The 17995-nt window shown below is 41.1% G+C and overlaps 1 protein-coding gene across 2 annotated transcripts in view; it reads left to right on the plus strand.

Annotated features, from left to right (window-relative positions):
- Window positions 1–17319, plus strand: part of atf7ip (activating transcription factor 7 interacting protein) — a 36278-nt gene extending 18959 nt beyond the window's left edge. Inside the window, exons 2-13 of one of the 2 annotated variants that reach the window (XM_088420408.1) lie at window positions 4322–4825; window positions 4933–5302; window positions 6894–7072; window positions 7234–7371; window positions 8107–8178; window positions 8266–8384; window positions 10289–10356; window positions 11187–11828; window positions 13990–14091; window positions 14191–14265; window positions 14548–14627; window positions 16413–17319. In XM_088420408.1, the coding sequence (XP_088276534.1) occupies window positions 4328–4825; window positions 4933–5302; window positions 6894–7072; window positions 7234–7371; window positions 8107–8178; window positions 8266–8384; window positions 10289–10356; window positions 11187–11828; window positions 13990–14091; window positions 14191–14265; window positions 14548–14627; window positions 16413–16871 (2802 nt within the window). In that variant the 5' untranslated portion in view covers window positions 4322–4327 and the 3' untranslated portion in view covers window positions 16872–17319. Of the gene's footprint in view, window positions 1–4319; window positions 4826–4932; window positions 5303–6893; window positions 7073–7233; window positions 7372–8106; window positions 8179–8265; window positions 8385–10288; window positions 10357–11186; window positions 11829–13989; window positions 14092–14190; window positions 14266–14547; window positions 14628–16412 lie in introns of those variants that run through there. The other variant, XM_088420409.1, reaches the window with a different exon arrangement.
- Window positions 17320–17995: the final 676 nt, after the last annotated feature.

Genomic DNA, 17995 nt, shown 5'->3' on the forward strand with positions numbered 1-17995 from the left:
TTTAGTTTGAATGGTTCAGTCCATTCAACAATGCTCTGTCTGCTCTGGTAGAGAGAGGGCAGATGGAGACTTTGGAGTGTATCACTGAGCTCTGGTTTCATACCCTGCAAGGGCTACTACCTTGCTGCCTGCAATTTTAATGTTGGCACTTTGTTTCAAGATTTGGGGAAATGTAGGCATTCTTAGTATTGTCTTTTTCTGGTTTTCGTTCAATTGAATGTTTTCAAGATTCTCCATGAAGTGAATGTGCGGCTTTTCAAACACGCATCGTAAGCTAATTTGTCCAACCCAAAACTTTTCATTTACCATTCACTCATTTGGGTATCCATAATGTTACTATGATCATTTATTTACATGAATATTTTACTCCTTTTGTCTTTTTAAACCAGATTAAAAATTCACTACTGCAATTTCAGTGGTTCAGTCCAATTGAGAAAAGGAAGGGGGCTGGTATGGGGGAGGGGTGTGCAATTGTGTATGGTGGAGGAGCAGGGTTCCTGCCGCAAATGGGTTGAGTGTGATTTGGAGCAGTCTATGCTGTGCCTCTGTTTAAAAGTGTTCAGGCTTATTATTTTTAATATTTTTTTCTCTAAATTTTATTTGTTTTTGTAGGCTGAGATTATACTCACTGGCTTAAAAAATGAATATGTTTTTAATTAATGGTACATTCTAAGTAAGCTCCTCCCCTTTGCTTTTCTCTAGCTTGTTCAAGCTTGAGGGCCTGGCATGTCTACACAAACTCAAGATTATCACTGAAAATGAGAAAATAGCCTTTCAAGCGTTGGCCAGTCTTTTGGAGATACAGTAGAAACTTAATCCACATATAAACTTTGTGTGCGATCTGGAGTAGTCTTTGACCTTGATTCATTTTTCTTGGGACATTCTCCCCCCTGCCCTCTTACCAAATGGTTCAGTCCATACCGGCTGTAATTTTCCATACGTGTACTAGTCTTTGCTACTGTTGGGGGAGGGGTGTTGCTTGGCAACTGCTTGTGCAATTTACTCCCATTCTGTCTGTCTGCGCCACTAACTACAGTAGATGTTGACAGTCACTATTTGCTGCTCCCTAGCATGCTATCAGATTTTTAGAAACTTACAAATTTGTACAGAATTACATGCACATTCTATTTGTCGGATCAGAAGGTTTTTTTTGCATTTGTTTTATAATTCAGATTTTTACTTCTAGGTTCATTAACTTGACGGTTGTTTCAGTTTTACCACAAAGGTAAAGCTACAATGTAAATCATGGCACATGCACTAAGGCAGGAAGCACCCCGATTTAGAACAAGATGGACTAGTCCTGAAGAGCTCCTCCTCCTTCCGCTTGTTTTTCTGCAGGCCTGCTCACAGTTCAGCCTTTACCATCCCCCACAGTCATCAAAGCTCTCTGTCGCATATCTTGTTAAAGATAGAGTATTTTTTTTAAGCATATTTAAATACAAGTTCAAACTTTATGAAAATGTACATATCACCTTTGGTGTTAATTGTAGTTTATTGTTGGCTTTGTATTTTCACTCTTCTTCTGGATTACATTCAAGGTCATTTCTTCTGCTATTTGATTTGCTTTTGCTATGCTAACCAAAAAAATTGAGTAGTCTGATAAAATCCATAACAGTATGGCTTCAGTATAGCATTTTAAATATTTATAAAAACAGTTATGCTATCATGTGACAAATGACAAATTCTTGTGACTAGTGTAGGGGTTTATCCACACAGTTAGTTTTTGAAAAGCTTCATACTGCACCGTAAAATCATAGACCACGTTTTATACCCTACTTTCAGCTCTGTAGTATTCATGTTATACATGTGAGCATGCTATTTGTCAAATGTTATGTCTTGTGAGGTATGTTTTTTGTGAGTTAACTGGATTTTGTTTTACCTGAATTAGTACATGTTGGCACACAAAGCAGCATGTCACACACACCCTATCACATGATTCACTCCCACCTGAAAGAACAAAATGGACTAGTCTGAAAAGAGCTCCTCCTCCTCCTTCCTTTTATGTTCTGCTGCTGGCCTGCTTAGCCTTTCCCTTCCCCCACAATTACCAACAAACATTAGCCCCAATGTCAAACATGCTGCTAAAGATTGACAATTTTTTACTTCTAAGTACTCAGATGACAATCATAGATTTTTATACACATATATGTTAGACAATCTGCACACTTTTCTCAGTGTAGATTTATATCTTGTCAAGGTCATTCTTTGATTCTAAGCTAGTCCAAAAGTTAGCATTGTAGCTAAATGGTATGGTTTTTGTGTCATATTCTAGCTAGTTAGAGTGTCTTTCTATGATCAATCCTACATATATACACTTTGAGTTGCGTGACTCCCGACGAGCTTGTGAAAAAGGTACGTTTGCATGCTTCAAATTTTTTAGTGGCCTGAGATATCCCTTTCCGAACCAAGCCGGGAGCAACTGAATCAACAGATTGACAATAAATAAATAAATAAATAATGGTTGTAAAATCAAAATAACAGTTAATCATGGAAACCTTTCAGTCTCTTTTAAATCCATGAAAAAATGCTCAATCCAGTTGATTTTTTTTTTTTTTTAAAGTGAGGTGTTATGGGGATTTCACAAAAATGTCAGTGACCCCTACAACAAAAGACAGTAAATACAAATTTAGGAAATCTGGCACAGCAAGTTGAAAAGATTGGCGGGCGGTAATCTGGAAATTCTTGTTACATAACAATTAGGTACATAGTGAGCTAATGTCAAAAAATTAAACCATAACAGTGTTTCTTCTTTAGATTGAAATGACTAATCTTTGCTGTTGACGTTTCCAAGAGACTTGGAATAAAATCTATTTGAACTTCATGCCCAATGCGTAAATTGTGAGCGAGTTTGTTGATTTTCCTGCTCTCAAATTTTACTGCACATTGTTGCTGCAACCCGATGCCTTCGGCAGGGAACCTCTTTCAGCTAGCTCGAGTTGTGCCTGGCAGCAACCGGCAGAGCCAACGGCCATTTTGAGTTACTGCACTGAATCCTGGCGCAGAAAATGAAGCTGCTGGGTGGGGGAGGGGGATATGTAGCTCTGCGCAATGTGCGTTGATTTTGGAATGTTCCTGTAATCATGTTTGTAGTTCACACCACTCCTTGCTTGTTTATGCTATATATAATACGTTTCTGGGGTTTATCTTGACGTTTCAGTTATGAGGCTCTGCATGAAGACTTTGTCATGAATGAACACAATTGTGCGTCAGCACAAGCAGCTCATCTGACGAAGTCATGTCAGTGAGAATTTCACTTTTCTCGCACCCAAATACAAACAAAGTTTTTTCAGCTAGTCTTGCAGATCTGCAACACAGCAAGGCAGACCTACATAAATAGACTCAGGTATGTTATTATGTTGTTGGAAATCGGCTTGTTATCCTCACTGCTTGAAATGAACTCCTTTTTATTTCAATGTGTCTTGTTAGTATGTGGTTGGTATAGTGATGCAATGTTTTGCTGTAGTTTTGCCTTTACTTTGTTTGCGTTTAGTGTTTATGTGGCCTTAAAATGCGTAACTACATTTTCCTTTTGTATAGTTCCCATATAAGTATGTACATTCTTTTAACATGTCTGATGGAGTGCTTGTGTAAAAATTGAAGGCACATAAAATTCAATATTAAAGATTGAGAAGGTACTCCAAAAATATATGCTCACAACACTAAAATAAGGAAACCATTTCATGTTTTGCATAACCTCTGTACTGCTGCTGGAGACCGGCCTCAATTCATATGCTCTGATTGGCTGAGGATGGAACCAATAGGGAGGGTTGAGGTTGGTGAGGGGGGGTTTAGATTGCTGCTGCTTTTTGTTAGCTTCAGTGGCATATTTGTTCGTCAGATGGGGGGCCAAAGGTAAATAGACTTTGGAGATTGAGCCAAAATTTAGATTTTTTTTTTTTTAATATAGGAATGATTTAATGAAAAAGGTTGTCTGGCTCACCGAGCTCCACTGAGCGGCACCTTCACTGTTGGCATGTTTCACCGACATATATAATTATCTTTGTGTTTTGACATTATAAGAGAGAACTATTTAGTCAAGAATCTTTGGCAGAATAGTTTAATGTTTGGGTAAAAAATCAGTCGGGTCAGTGGTTAATATGCAAGGATGTGGGAAAGAACTTTCTGGAAAAAAAAACCTTCAGTGGCATACATGGGGCACTAGGGGGCCCTCTAGTGTTTCTTTTCAGACGCTACAACTATTGTATTCATATTCTGAGTGGAATGATAAGCACAGACTTTGAAAGCGGAAATGTTATAGTAAATCCTCCATTCACTACTTGCGCTCATTATCAACTCTTAATATCTCATTGTTACTCCACAGGCAGCAATGGAAGTTGTTGTGACAGAGGAGAAGAAGAAGATATTCCGTGCTAGGAAAACCATGAAGATCAGTGATCGCCAGCAACTAGAAGCTCTCCACGGCACTCTTTTGACCGCTCCTTCGAGTTCGTCTGAACCGTCCCCACCTCCGCCTCTAGTGAACGGCTCGCACAGAGAGGATGGACAGAAAGACGTGGAGCAAAGCAGCCACCAGGACTCGAACTCTCCCGTTGCTACATCCCCTGCCTCGATGACCTCCCTGAGCTCGCCCGCGCCATTCCTTTCGCTCAATCTGTCCCCCTCACCGGTACCCTCTCAAAGTCCAAAAGAAAAGGATGAATCTATATCAGACCCTTCGTCACCATTCCAAGATATAAACTTTGAACAGAAAAAGGAAGAGGAAAAGACTAGCTTGTCGCCATCCTCATCAAAGGAGTCCTCTGAACCAGCAGCGAAGGCATCCAAAGAGTCGCAGGAGGGCGCCAAGGTGTTGGAAAAGCCTGAGGTAATGACCTGACCCAATGTTGAGCTGTTGAGAGGGTTAGGGTTAGTGAAGAGTGATTAGAAGTGATTGAAGTTAATACTGGAATAACTCTATTTCTATTCATTTAGGAGGACCAAACTACAGCAGAGGACAACACTAATGATTCCATTAAGGACTGCGTTAAGGAATCAGTTTCTTCTTTGCCTTCAGTATCTGATGGTACTGTCCCAATGGAAATAGACACTAATACGGCCATGCACACAGCTCAGATAAAGTCTTCTAGTGGCAATTCCTCCATTCCTTCACCCTCCTCCTCAGTGGATGTAAAAGAAGACAAGGAGATAGAGGAAGGGACAGGCCAAACATCAACAAAGAAAGGCTTGCTAAAGCAAGACAAGATGGCGCTTACCGTTGTCAAAGTGGAGTTCAAAAAAGAAAAAACGAGCAGCGAGAAGACTTCAAAGCCAACACGCCCATCTTCCACTCCACCGTCAACAGGTAATCTTCACTGGCAATCACTTTAAACTGTTAACATTTGCACCGAGCTCGATATAAAGTTTCGTAAGCTCACTGTAATTATGTCCATCTCAATATCACACAGAGGCTGTGGTATAAGGCCTAGGATAAAGAGCACTGAAACAGGACTTAATTACCTTGAGTTTTGTCTGAAATGGAATAATTAGCTAGTGTTTGGTTTGGCCCATTATGCACTGTGATTTGTATTATTATATAAATGTATGTGAGTGTCAGAGGGTAGTTTTGAAACAAGTTTTGCACTCCCTTGTACGATGTAGTTGCAGTGATAACTTAGGATACAGCAAACTAACCCTAACCCTATGCATTCTATTTTTTAACATTATGAAATCATCTTCCTTGATCAGTACATTAGGTAACAAGTAACGAGGGTAAAACTGGAGATTAACTTGTATAATTTTCCAACAGAAAAAAAAAAACCCCAGCAATAAATCTTGTGAGGCCTGTGACCTTAATCCTGCACGTACAGCACACACGTCTGACAGCAAGGGGAAACAAACATATATATTGTAACAAAATCATTGGTGTGGGATGGGGTCATTCCTGCCAATTCGGAACGTCTTGGTTCGATTCACAGCTGCATGGTTCCTGAGCTCTCATTGGCTACAGTATATCTCATGTCTTTATTTGCAAACTTGGTCATCTGTTTACATTGTAGTTTCCCTCACCCGAGACCTTTAATGAGAGTTCAAAGAAACGAACAAGGAGAGACAAAACTGGAGAAGAAAGACATTTACTCCTTACTCTCATGATTTCGTTGAGGAGTCACAAAGTTGGGAACGTGCCACACAGTCGCACATCAAAGGTTTCAATGGCTGATTTGTTACAGCACATGATTTTTGTTTTTGAATTATATTCAAATAAGATCAACACTGTTACTCTTCACATATCGATATTTATAGTCCCCTGTAAATATGTATACAGTGCCGCTGCTCATCTACTGTGTGAAATGCAAAAGCAGTGTAGGCCCCACAAAACCTTTTTTTTTCTTGATAAGGCCAAATGAATTTGACAACATTTTTGAACAATTTGAAACCAAATTGTAATGAAATAATTTGTGCCATAAAAAAATAAATGACTTGGCGTGGAATGATAACATTGAATAAATGATCAATATTTAAAACACACAAATGTAATCAGTCTGGTTTCATGGTGGATGACAGAAACAAGAAAACATTTACCGTTGAAAGCTTGAAATTTCAAGGATGATCAGTCTCTCAACAATGATCAAAATCAATTAATTGGATAACCAATCAGTTGTTGATTAATTGTTACATCTCTTTGAATAACCAACATTTGTATTTGAATGATTTGGTTTTTGATGTACTGTAACTTATCAAATGGAATTAGAACATTTTTAATGAGCAAATTATATTTTGTTTAACAAGTACATTTGTTTCTAAATATATATATATATAGTTCAATTGCACTGTGTAAATGTGTTATCTTTATCCTGATCAGTCTATAATAGAAAATAGGAAGACGCATAAAACCAGGTGTTATTGACTGGTGCTTAACAAATTGCATTTTCATCACCTCTTTATTTCCCAAACAGTGTCAGAGGAGAAAATGTATACTTCTGGAATCAAGCGCACTTTATCAGAGGGTTTTGACAAAGATGGTCAGACTATTTTGCGGGATGGGAAGCGACCGAAGATGGAACAAGGGGAGTTGGAAGCTCAGCTGCAACTCAAAATTACGGCAAAAGCTGGCAGTCATCACAAGCTTGAGAAGGTAAGTGTATAAACTCCACCACATTTTTGAAATGGCTGAAAAACTAGCGTTCCAATCACTTTCATTGTTTTTGCTGCTTTCAGCAGCTCTAGAAAAATATCACCTCTAAATGCAAGCTATTTTCCTTGACTAAAAATGTATTTGCTTTAATACTTCCTTAGATTGTGCAGCAGATAGTGGATGAACGGTTGAGGGACCTTGAGATGACAATTTTGGAGAAAGATTTGCAGGAACTGAAGGGCAAAGTTGACAAGATCGACTGTGCCACCAAGCACCAAGTTGCCATCCACACTCTCCAAGTATGTTCCAAGATAACTGATTGATGTAGACAAGCTATTCCTAAGTGTTTTCACCCTGGGGAGCTGCATTATCCTATTGTTGCAACTTGCATTGTATCAACGCACATTTATAGATTTTGACAATGGACTTTTATTTTTAAGGCTCTGAACTTGTTCTGTTATGCTTTGAAAGTGCAGTTCTGGACACCTTCAGAAAATGCATATTTGTGAATTGAACTGATATTTATAGATTTCTCAGCATTGAAGTCTTTTTCGGCATGAAAATAAACCCTATGCATTGCTTTCCATTATAACTGTAACTGTTTGATCAGTCTGAATAATTATGCCAGTCTTACCCAGGAAAACATCCCAAGGAACACCACCAGACACAACTGTAGTCAGGTTCATTTTGTGTATTCTGCCATCTAGTGGAAGAGTATGTATCTGATTTGCATCTCACGATACATCGTTTGCAATGATACCATATTTGTTGGAGATAGATAACTTTCTGACCAATTTTATGAAATTGGATAATTTGCCGCAACATAACTAAGAATCTCATGCCACGCCAGTTGTCAATCACTGAATTATGCTATTAATGACTCCAGATAATAGCATTTTCTCCAACTGAGAATCACAGGAGAGGCTGTTTAAAAGCTGTTGGATGCTGTTGCCACTGCACATAACTGTATACTGAAAATTTTTAATGAGCCTAACTTTTTTTCCCAAATGCTAATTTTACTTCCTACTTCTCAGGCCAAAATAGCCCGACTCTCAAAAAAGTTTGGAGAAGCCAATCAGGCATCAGAGAACAAAAGGAAACAGGAGGTGAGCAATATTGTTGATGTTTGCATGTTTTAAGTGAGCGATGAGTGGTGAAAGTCTTCACATTGTATGCTGTCTCAATTTCTGTAGGCACTCGCCGCGTCTAATGCTGCTGCTGCTGCCGCCGCTGCCTCTGCTGCTGCCGCTCCCCCTCCCCCAGTCGTCAAACCAAACACGTCATCTGTCGCTAACACACCTCAAGTTCCACGGTAAAGTTTAAATACAGAAAATAAAAGCTTATTGCTGACAGCCAATTAGCAGTTTTCTAGGTAATGTTTCAGTGTTTTCTTTCGCCTCCCTCAGTGTGGACACGTCAGGTAAAACCGTTTAGAAATGTTAAGATGTGAAGTTTTTTTACTTTACTTTAATTTTACAGTTTTCAAGCCTTGCTACTGTCTGATAAAGAAGAAAACAACAACGGATATGAAACTATAGAAAGAACGAAGGTTGTTCAAGTTTTAACAATGAAGTTTTGGAAGACTTTTTCCATCAAATTTGTATCAAAGGACAAAATAAACCGCAGATTTACTTTCTCCTATTTTAAATAGTGCAGCAAGCTGCACTATCTGCACAGTTTTGTCTTGTGTTGAAAGAAATGTCATCCTTGAATGAACGTGACAATACCAAACTGAGCTGTTCACATTGTGAATAGTTGACAATTGTCCAAGGTCGCTACCTGTAAAATACTGAATTGTACACAAATGGCCTGCGTAAAGAATCCTTTCGTCCACCAAACCCATGTCATCCCATCCCCCTCTTCCCCCATCCCCCCTTTTGTACCAGCATTTAGGGTCAGTGTAAAACGTAGAGCTTAATTTTCTCCAGACCGGTGTGGACACACACGTCCAGGTCTGTAGTACACACTTGCTTGGGTTCAGGTCCCGAGTTTTGTGACGTTCTACTATATCACACCTGAGCCTTTCTCCAGGCTGTGCAGAGTGTAGTTACAGCTGCACCTCTCCTTCCAACAGCGTGCTCCGTCGGCAGGCAGTAGAGCCACAGCCCGAGACGCTCAGACAGCAAGTGGCGCTCAGTGACCGGAAGACTCCTGCGCACTATGGCACGAAGGAGAAGGGAAAAGAAGAAAAGGGGCAGACAAAGGGAAAAGAAATGCCACGCAACTCTGACATGGCAAAATATCTGTCCGAATACGATGAAGGAAAATGCAAAGCCGACATTAATCTCCGCCCACTGTCTGCCCAGTTGGAGAAAGTTTTATACTACAACTCCAAGAAAAACCCAGACGGTCAACAGCCTCGCCGTTATGCCTCTTACATATTTCGTTACTTAGTTCCTTATGAAATTTACTGCAACTGGGTGAGTAAGGTGAACTATGTGGGCCTAATGGGAAAGCAGGCACTGCCCAAGAATTTAAGGAGAGCTATGAGGATATATATTGAGCGTAGATTCCCGGGCCTGTCGAGTAACTGCTGGAGAGACATTCGCGACCTTATCAATGAACTACTCCGAGTGAAGAGGAAACCAACATTCTACCATAAAATAAATGCAAGAAATGTGTTTTTGTTTTAACAACCCTGTTTTAAAGGAAAAGGAGCATATTGAGACAATCGTCTTTGTGGCATATACAGTATATTTGTGGCATAAAGCCTGATTCCCAAACAAAGTGCGCAAGAAACATTTCACACTAAAACAGTGGTTCTTAACCTGGAGCAAACTCTTAGCACATTCATTAAACCCTTCATAATTGGGAAAGCAGCATTTTTCACAGTGCAGTATGAAAGGGCTTCCACGGATGCGCACACACACACACACACACACACACACTGTGTGGCTTGACGTGCCGAACCCCTCCGGTTGCCTCGGGGTTGATCGAACCCATGTTAAGGGCCACTGTAAAATGAATCCTTGCTGATTCATATGTACTGGTTGTGGCTGTCATCGCACTTGAAATAAGAAAACTTGACATGCCAACTGATAGTGAGAACTGAGGTATTTGATTTAGTTTTGAGAATGACGCTGCTAAATCACGTTATTCAAAGATGGTTGAATAAAGATCGATAAAATGAACCTTACAGTGGTCAGTTGTTGCTGATATGGATAGCTTGATGTCCTTGAGGCCTATCAACTCTAAGCCTAAATTATTTCTAAACAGGCCAGTTCGAGCACCCATCGAGGTGAAGCAGATCCCAACTACAGCTGTTACTTTACCTCACACTGCTGGTAAGTTGCTCTGTCATCCCTCTTTCACTGTGAATACAAGAATACAACCCAACTATAAGTAACACAGGGAAATGGGATTAGTAACTAGATTTAAGGACACTTTGTGCAAATCAACAAAAAACAACAGTCCTTTAAAATATTGATCTACTTAAAGCTTTTATTCAATAAATTAGAATTGTAAAATTAAGTGCTAACCCAATTCCAATTAAGTTTGGATATTGTTTCAAAATATTGGTGTGTGTGTGTTTTTTTTTTTTTTTTTTTTTTGAGTGAGTATGTGGGCATTGATGTCACGAATCAGCTGTTTGCTGGGTGTGTTCACCTGCAAGTGGAGACGGGGCTTCATTTCATCACTATTTATTGGCTTAATTTGGCAGGGAATGCTAGCAGACATTGAGGACAATGCAACTTTATTCATATAGCACATTTAATATTGTGCTTATCGAAATTGAAAGTTGATTGGTAGAGTCTCTTGCTCTCTTTGAACTTATCTTCCAACTTCGAATCATGTAATCAATCTCTCCTTGAGTCTGTGCCCTGTGTGTGTGGGGGGAGACTACTATGCCAAGAATGGCTTTCACTATTGATTGGCTCTGGCTCTTGCTCGGCTGGCTAACCAATCAGTTGCTGCTATGGGCGGGACAGTGCTGAAGCAAGGCTCCATTACAGACAAAAAAGTCATATAATCAGAAGCATAATGACTGAGTTCATCGACTGTAAGATAAGATTACATAAAATTAACCTTTGTTTTCATCATTTTGGGATCTAATGTCAAAGTGAATCAAGGTTTGTATTCTCTTCTAAAGGTTTGATTGTCTCCTATTTTGCAGCAAAATCCAGCCCACTTGTTCCAACTCCTGCCTCCACCACAACAGCCATGGTTTCACAGGCCCCCATCATCAAACTGATCACCTCTTCCTCCAATGCCGTCTCCACCTTGGCTACTGGCATCACCACTCAAAGTCCTACGGGGACCTTGTTGCTGAAGACGGCGCCTGCTGGTGGTATGATGACTGGACAGCCACTCATCATACAGCTGCCCGTATCAATGACTAATGGCCAGACGGGAACGCTCGTCAACTTCCCCGTGTCCTCTCTGCCGGCGGCGAGCTCGCTCAATAAGCCCAAAACCACTGCGTCCACTACTACTTTCATCATCAAGCCTGCTCCCGTTACTACCACTGCTGCGGGTTCTATTCCAACCCCTATCACTGTGCCAGCGCCTCAGGCTGCCCCGACCCAGATGTCCTCGGGCCAGCTGTCGCTTACCCGAGCTGTATACCAAGGCGGCGCTGGGGGGATAACTACACCCAATGCCGGAGTTTCAGTGACTCCAGCAAGAAACCTGCTTTCATCTGTGTCTGTCGCTGGAGCTATGTCTACTGCATCCTCATCTATAACATCTGGTCCAGCAGCAACAGGGTCAGCAGCACCAGGACCCCCACAAGGGACATCTCTGACTTCAAAAACAGGTGAAGTTTTTTTTCTTTTTTTTTTCTTTATGGTTTTCTTTTTTGCTTTGTGTCGCTGGTGCACTTTCACACATTGAAGGATCCAAAACAAACATGAATACGAAATGAGAACACTCATTTTAATTATTTATAAATAGCTTTATTTTCATTGTACCGCAAGGCGTGACGAAAAAGAAGACACTTCTAGTGTGTCCAAGAGCCACAAACAATAGCCAACAGAGGTAGGCAGAATGGGAAGCCGGACGGGTTGTCAAAAGCGGCACCCAGATTTATCAGATGAAAAAAAGAAAGAAAACATAAAGACCCTAAGTACAGCATTTCAGGTATCCTGGGGTCTTGTTCAAGAGTGAGGACAGGATGGAGTACCAGATCGACAGATGGGTGCAGCGTCTACTGTGATGTGGACTCTGCATTGGTTTGTTGTGGTGAAGAAGCTGAGCCGAAGAGCAAAGCTCTTTATTTACCAGTCGATCTATGCTATTACCCTCCCCTATGGTCAGGGGCTGTGGCCCGTGTCCAAAAGAACAAGATCCCGATAGCAGCGGCCAAAATGAGTTTCTTCTGCATGGTGTTCAGGCTCCCCTTTAGAGATAGGGTGAGAAACTCTGTCATCCGGGTGGGACTCCCGAGTCAAGCCACTACTCCTCCTCATTGAAAGTAGCCAGCTGATGTAGCACGGGCATCTATCTGGTTAGGATGCCTCCTACAAGCTTTTCTGGTGAGGTGTTCCGCGCATGTCCCATCTGGAGGAGGCCAAACGGATGACCTAGCACATTTTGACAGACTATGTCTCTTGGCTGGCCTGGGAACACATGCCTTGGGATCCCCCCAGAGGAGCTTGATGAAGTGGCTGGGGAGAGGAAAATCTGGCCTTCCCTGCTAAAGCCGCTGCCTTTGCGACCTCAGTCCAGATAAGCAATAGAGAATGGATGGATTTTTAATGAATTTAATTTGATGAACTTATTTTTCTGCTAACATAACAGACCCAGATTTCACACTTACTTGTGCCCTTTTTTTTTTTTTTTTTTTGGTGTACTCAATTTGGAGTGTCACATTTTGGAGTGGTGTGTGTGAGCCTTTCCAAGTGGAAAAAAACATGCCACCGCTCTTTGGCTGCATTCAGACAGCAGGGCATATTTGATTCCAATCTGAATCCTCCTCGAATATGATTTTAAGAGCTGACAGTCCACATTTTTTTTTCCTTTTTTGCAAAGAGTCCAAATCCGATCTGGTCATTTTCCGACCGGGTCACACGATTGTCCCATCTGACGTTGTTGTTGCAGTGGCGTCAAAAACGGGCGTCGTCCAAAATGTATATTGTTTGACGTCATATAATTGCGACAGAGGCAACAACAACTTGGTGCGTTGGAAAAATTCACTCCTCATGCCGTGCACTACTCTGAGAATGGGTGTGTTTGGAACGGGAGAGTGCTCTCCACTCCCAGTCATTTCATTATTTTTCAGTTTTGAGCTTGTGCTTGAACTGCATCTATTTGTAGTACATGATCCTCTGGTGTGTACCCATGTGTTAATGCAGTAACCCTTTTAAAGAATTGTATTCCCTACCCCTGCAAACTAAATTTGCGCGCCACTCTTCTGTTTTTGCTTTATTATCTAAATTATAAAATGTTTCCAAATATGTTCCTGCCATGTGCTCGGACTGTAGTTGATGCTTTATTTGGGCTTTGAAGGAGCTTTTCTATATATGTGTTAGATTTTGCACTCTGAGAGTCTTCATTGAAAACACTTCTGTATTGTCGAATGCGAGTGAATGTTAATTTTTGCTACTCCACGATAGGAAAAAAACACAAACGTGCCCACTTCCTTTAATGAAAACATGCGTTGTACTGTCTCACAGTTTCCATTCATCAATTCTGTGCGTGCATGCTGCGCTGGTGAGGCAACAGTCAAATCTGATGTGTGTGTTTAGAGGTGTTGAGACAGAGATCAATCCTGTCAGTATCAGATGTGAAACTAACATTTGAATGCTTTCTCAATCCGTCCTGCAAAAATCACACTATCCAGTTTCAATCCGCATGGGCTAAAAATCTATTTTGCCGTGCATTCAGAACAAGGTTTTTAAAGGTTGTTTAACACCATTAAAAGGCAGATATACTTGCCCACCATTAAAGATTTATTTATTTTTTTGGTCTCTTTGTAGACAACCAAGCCACAGGAACCACTCCATCCAAGGTAGTTACTCCAGTACCGCGTCCTAAAGGTGCTGTCATTGATCTCACTGAGGATGATGACGATGTGCAGGGTAATTATCAATGGTCACCTTATCTTTAACATTCTTTGTTAATTTTATACTGGGACTTTGTATCTAAAGATGTTTGTTTTTATTTCCCCTGATTATCAGTGACAGGAGTGAAGGCGGCTACAGTTCCAAGTCCCTCGCTGACCCAGCGTTCACATCCTGTCAGCATTCCGAGCAGTAAGCGCCTCACTTTATACTTCTAACTACAATAATCAATCGTACAGCTAGTGGCAGATTATTAATTTTTCTTCTTTGTAATTTTTCATTTATTTCCTACGCTTGCTTCTTTTACTTCAAATGCTAAATTTGTTATTGCTCCCACTATGTTAAAATGTGGGCAGCTTGCTGAGCCGCTTTCATAACTACTAAGCACGTTGGTGTAGACGAGGATATTTTACATTTTCATTTGAATCAAAAACAGCTACGTCTTATTGTCTCGTGTGTGTTTTCTCCCCTTAGGCTCAGGAGCCAGGTCTTCCCCACAAAGCAGCCAGAACACACACAGCAGTAATCTGTCCGGCCAAAACCGCTCCCAACTGGTAAGAAGTTAAAATTGCATTCATTCGTGCTTTGTATAGTTATAGTTACATTATAAACCTGTAAAAGTGTTTTTTTATATATATTTTTTTATATGCTAACAAGTTAGTCTAATGCCGGAAGAAATAACCAAGTGAACCAACGTACCTGAAATAAGAAAAAAATGATGCCAATCCTTATTTTACTGCAATTACAAAAACAAAGCCTTTTCCATGGGGTCAACCACTCCTCCCCTGGCATCAACTCATGCCCCCACTATTTGAGAAGAGCTGATTTAACCACAAGCTGTGGGTGTGCTTGGCGTCATTCCAAATTCATTATGCTTGTTTGCAATATCATCTTTCCACCAATAGAGAATGCGAATAAATCGTGAAAAGGTCACAAGTATCCATCAATCCATCCTTCCCTCCGTTCATTTTTTTTGAGCCGTTTCTCCTCACAAGGGTCATAGGCTTGCTGCTACCTTTCCCAGCTGACTTTGAGCAATAGACTGCTGAAACCTTGAACTGGTTGCCAGCCAATTGCAGGGCATAAGTAGATGAACAAACATTCACGCAGCCAATCGAAGTGCCCGAAGAATACCCACGTGAACTCCACACGGGAAGGCCGGAAAAGGTGGATTTGAACTCAGGAGGTCAAAAGTAGTGTAGATACAATAGAATGGACTTCGTGATTGCCCTTGAAGTGTGTGTGTGTATGCTATACATGCTACCAATAAAGTCTCAGGGCAAAATTTTCCATTGACCAATTTTTGTGTTTGTCAATGATTTTTTTTTTTTTTCCCCCAGAACTTGATTCACGTGTAAATATGAAACTTGTATTTTTTCTACAGTGGTACTTCTATTTCTGAAATTCTCTTGTTACAAAAAATTCAGGTTTCGACACGCCTCTTCGGAAAAATATTGTCTTTTGCTGTGAAAGAAAAGTCTTGATACTAAAGGCGTATTGTTGGTGTATAATAATGAGACATGAGACACCAAGCCTCGCTCGAACAAGACTATAATGTAATATGTCATCAAAACACGCTATTTGTTACAGGTTTTGATGCATTTTTAAAATTTATTAATATGCCGACTCGTTCACAAATGAGAAACACTGGTTCCTTGCACTGATGTTTACTGTGGTCTTGCATTTTTCATCTTTATACGCTTGATCCACACTTTCCAACAAGAGTTCACACCGTAGAACCAACAAACATAAAATATACATTAGCTATGGCTTACATTGTACATATTTGCATAAAAACAGGTACATACGTACCACTTGGGCTGTCGCGTCTGGGGTTAGCGCCTGACGTTCGCGTTGTCAGCACGTTAGCGAGAGGGCTAAGCTCTTGGTATGACCGCAAAATAAACTTAAGTAAACTTACACACTCAAAATGATCCAAAAAGAAATATTATTGCTTCTGTGGACTTTTAAATTGTGCCTAGAGTACTGGAAATGTAAAACGAAACATACAAATAAAACGAGTTAAAAAGGTTTCTGCGCTCAGCACCAACACGCCAGTGCTATCTCAAGTCGATGAAATGAACCGTGTTCAATATTGTTCATTGCTACAATTAACATGATTATGGGTTTAGGAGCGTTTTTATTATTCTTTACAAGATGTACTTTGAATTCCATGATTGTTTTACCCAAATGTAATTCTAATCTGTATTAGTTAATTTCGTGTGTTCATGTTATAGCGATGCATGACATTTTCATGAGAAAGCACAATTCTAATGCAGGGTTTGAGCTGTAGCTGTCCTCCACTTAATGACCAACTGGATGACTTTTCTGTCTTGTAGGATTCTTCTGTGAAATCCCGCCCTTCTTCGACGACGACGCCATCCCGGAGCATCAGCATGACACTACCCGCGCTTCCCCTCGCACCCGTTCCCACAAGCCTCCCACAGGAAGCTCAGCGGACCTCGCCTCCCCAGCAACCTCAGCTCAAGTTGGTGCCCAGTCAAAGCGGCATAGTGCTGTCCTGGTGCGTGTCCGAAACGGACCAGTCGTGTGCGGCTGTGGAAAGCTATCACCTCTATGCCTACCACCAAGACAACTCCAACAGCAATTCTAGTCAGCAGCACTGGAAGAAGATCGGGGAGGTGAAAGCCCTGCCTCTGCCCATGGCCTGCACCCTGACCCAGTTCCAGTCCGGGTCCACGTATCACTTTGCGGTTCGCGCCAAAGACATCTACGGGCGCTTTGGCCCCTTCTGCGAACCCCAGTGCACAAATGTTATCAATTCCAGCTCAAACTGAACACCTTCAAAGATCATTTGCATTCGACTGTCCGTTACTTCTTTTAGGCGCAATGTATGTCTTAGGAGCTCCGATGTTGTGCGTTGTTGACATAGACTATCTGTAAATAAACTTCTCAGCCGACTTCTGACTCGGAAAGTTCAAGCAGGAGATGATGTAGTTCAGTGGTTGACATATGTTATGTATTTTTTATGATTGATACGGTTGTATATAAGTTAACTACTTCTACACCTCTTTAAGGTCCATGTCAGATAATTTATGTTATTGGCTCATGTAAGTTGCCCAGCTGTTATTTGCTTTACTGGAGACACGATGCCAGGACTGTCCTGTCAACAGAATTGCACAAAAATGCATACATGTGTGGTTAGGAACTGAATTATAACTTTTGTAAGTTTTGTCTGGTAACCAGACTTGTGACAAACACAATAAAAAGTTTTATTAAAGCTGATCTTTACTTGATTGTGGACATTTTCATTGGCGGCACAGTGGAAGACTGGTTAGCACAGCTGCCTCGCAGTGCAGAGGCCTTGGGTTAAATTTGCATCTTGCAAGGTTTCTGTGATAGATGATATATAAAAAGAAAAAACTAAATGGTCAAAAATAACCATTCTGAGCTTGCACGCGTGTACACACCCTCTTTCTAACCGCCTTTATTCAGAATCAACCGCTCACGTTTAAACTCTTGCTAAATTGGAGTTAGCGCACATCTGTCTAACATGAGGGCTCGAGGGCCGTGATCCTTTGTTTTCCAGGTTCCTCTCCCTAGAACACCTGATTCAAAAGATCATTAGCACATCAAAATGATCCAATTCATTTAAACCAGGTGTGTTAGGGAAGAAAGCATAAAAAATGTGCACGATACCGGCCGTCGAGCACTGGACCTTGACATCTATGCTCTAACGCAAAACAAAGTTAAGATGTTCGGGTTGAGGGCGGCTTGGTGGCGCAGTGAATAGCACGTCCGCCTCACAGTTAAAGGGACCTGAAAAAGCTGGAAGTGCCCAGAGAGAACCCAATCGGGCTCAGGGAGAACATGCAAACTCCACACAGGAAGGCCAGATGGAGCTGGAATTGAATTTGTGACTTAACTATGAGGCGGACGTGCCCACCGAAGCCGCCCTAAG

The sequence above is a fragment of the Hippichthys cyanospilos genome, chromosome 7 (assembly GCF_059441005.1).
Source record: "Hippichthys cyanospilos isolate Australia breed blue-spotted pipefish chromosome 7, RoL_Hcya_1.0, whole genome shotgun sequence".
In the NCBI taxonomy this organism is placed as follows: domain Eukaryota; kingdom Metazoa; phylum Chordata; class Actinopteri; order Syngnathiformes; family Syngnathidae; genus Hippichthys; species Hippichthys cyanospilos.